Source organism: Galeopterus variegatus, unplaced genomic scaffold (genome assembly GCF_000696425.1).
Source record: "Galeopterus variegatus unplaced genomic scaffold, G_variegatus-3.0.2 Scaffold2977, whole genome shotgun sequence".
Lineage (NCBI taxonomy): Eukaryota > Metazoa > Chordata > Mammalia > Dermoptera > Cynocephalidae > Galeopterus > Galeopterus variegatus.
In genome coordinates this window covers 230,090-231,786 of record NW_007729088.1, presented here as the reverse complement: position 1 = coordinate 231,786, position 1,697 = coordinate 230,090, and the positions used below count along the sequence as shown (strand labels likewise).

At 37.7% G+C, this 1,697-nt stretch overlaps 1 protein-coding gene across 1 annotated transcript in view; it reads left to right on the top strand.

The window, feature by feature from the left end:
• Nucleotides 1-1,098, top strand: part of LOC103599464 (crooked neck-like protein 1) — a 15,374-nt gene extending 14,276 nt beyond the window's left edge. Inside the window, exon 13 of the mRNA XM_008583603.1 lies at nucleotides 871-1,098. Coding sequence (XP_008581825.1) covers nucleotides 871-1,038 — 168 coding nt within the window. The 3' untranslated portion in view covers nucleotides 1,039-1,098. The remainder of the gene's footprint in view (nucleotides 1-870) is intronic.
• Nucleotides 1,099-1,697: the final 599 nt, after the last annotated feature.

Here is a 1,697-nt window from a genome sequence, read left to right as displayed (position 1 = left end):
ACTTTAAGTGGCATATGAACAACATTAGAGTGGGAGCAGACAGCCTGGAGTAGGAGACATTGCAGTCTGGCTATTGTGGAAACACAGGGCAGAGTAGTATTGTGGAAACACAGGTCCAGCAAGGAGTAGAGAGTGGGAGGAGGCTGGCAAAGGCTTCTTGGTGGTGGTTCAGTCTGGGAACCATATGAAGTGTGATGTTTCTAGAGCATTAAGCAGGAAGTCAGTATAGAAGGAAATGAAGCTCAGGTTTCAGAGAGGAGCCATTCTAGAGAGGCTTTGTGGGCTGTAGAACGAGTTTGTTGGGAATCAGTGGGGGCCTTTATTTGTAAGATGACATGACCAGATTGCTGGCATCTTATACAGGTAGATGCAAAGATTTTAGATTGGAGGAAGAAGCCCTGTCAGGAGGCTGTTTTTGTAAGCTAAGCAAGTGATGGTGGAAACTGGAATTAGAGTAGGGCCTGATCGAACAATATTTGGGGAGTGAAATCAGTTTTCAGATGGAGGTAAGGATGTGAGGGCAGGGAGTCAGAATAATAATGCACAGGTGTGTGGCTTTTGCTACTGGCTAAATAATAATTAGAAATCTTTAAAAATTGTAAATCTTCAGCATAAGATATATATATATGAATAGAGGAGCTATGCTTAGATTTCTAGAATTTTTTTCCACCAGGTTTTCAGTTCTCAGTGAGCTGCAATTGTGGCAGCACCAGTCCAACAGTTCCTTATTCACTCCCAATCTTTCAGGCTCAGCCCTTGATCATTCTGTAGTAGACCTCAATGTTGTTTTGTAAAATGAAGAGAAGTTGAATTTGAACTTCAGGTTTCCCAGTAAAAATTTCAGCCACATATTTGCTTATATTTCTGCAGTCTGATGCAGGCTGGGAAGAATACTTTGATTACATCTTTCCAGAAGATGCTGCCAACCAACCTAACCTCAAGCTCCTGGCTGTGGCCAAACTTTGGAAGAAACAGCAACAGGTAAAGGAAGATGCTGAGCAAGATCCAGATAAGGACATCGACGATAGTGAATCCTGATCTTTTATTCATATTGATAAATGTTTTGTTATTTTTATAAATTAATAGTTTGGAACTCTTTTGATTCCTGTTCCTCAAATATTTTTTATATATTTCACCAGTAAGGAATTGATTGGAATCTTTAACAGCTACTTTTTGAATTATTTTTTAATGCTCTTAGGCTAGTTAGGGTTGGAGATTGCAAGTAAAGAAATTTTTTAACTGGATTTCTTTATCTGAGTCCAAACTTTTCTAATGTTTGTCCATATCATGCGTTAGGAAATGTAATTAAGGCGATGCTTAGCATCTATTTCAGATGGACCTGAAGACTTTGAGTCTTTTGTTGTTGTTGTTGATTTTAAAGAAGTTTTCAGGTTACATTCTGTAGTAACTTTTCAGGTGTAGTTTTCTCATGCTTATCTTCTTCATAAAGATATTTTTATGCATTCATTTGAAACCTGTAACTTTTTGTCTTCAGAGCCACACAAACTTGAGTTCAGTTCCCAGCTCTGCCACTTTGTTATTATATAACACCTTTTATTTTCAGTTTCTTTACTCATAAAATGGACTAATATTTTGACAGCTTGTTTCTTGTTTTTGACAATACAAGAAAAAATATGCCGAGAAATATGTCAGGTTAAGGAAACAATCTCTCAGGTCAATTAATGCAGGCAAATAAG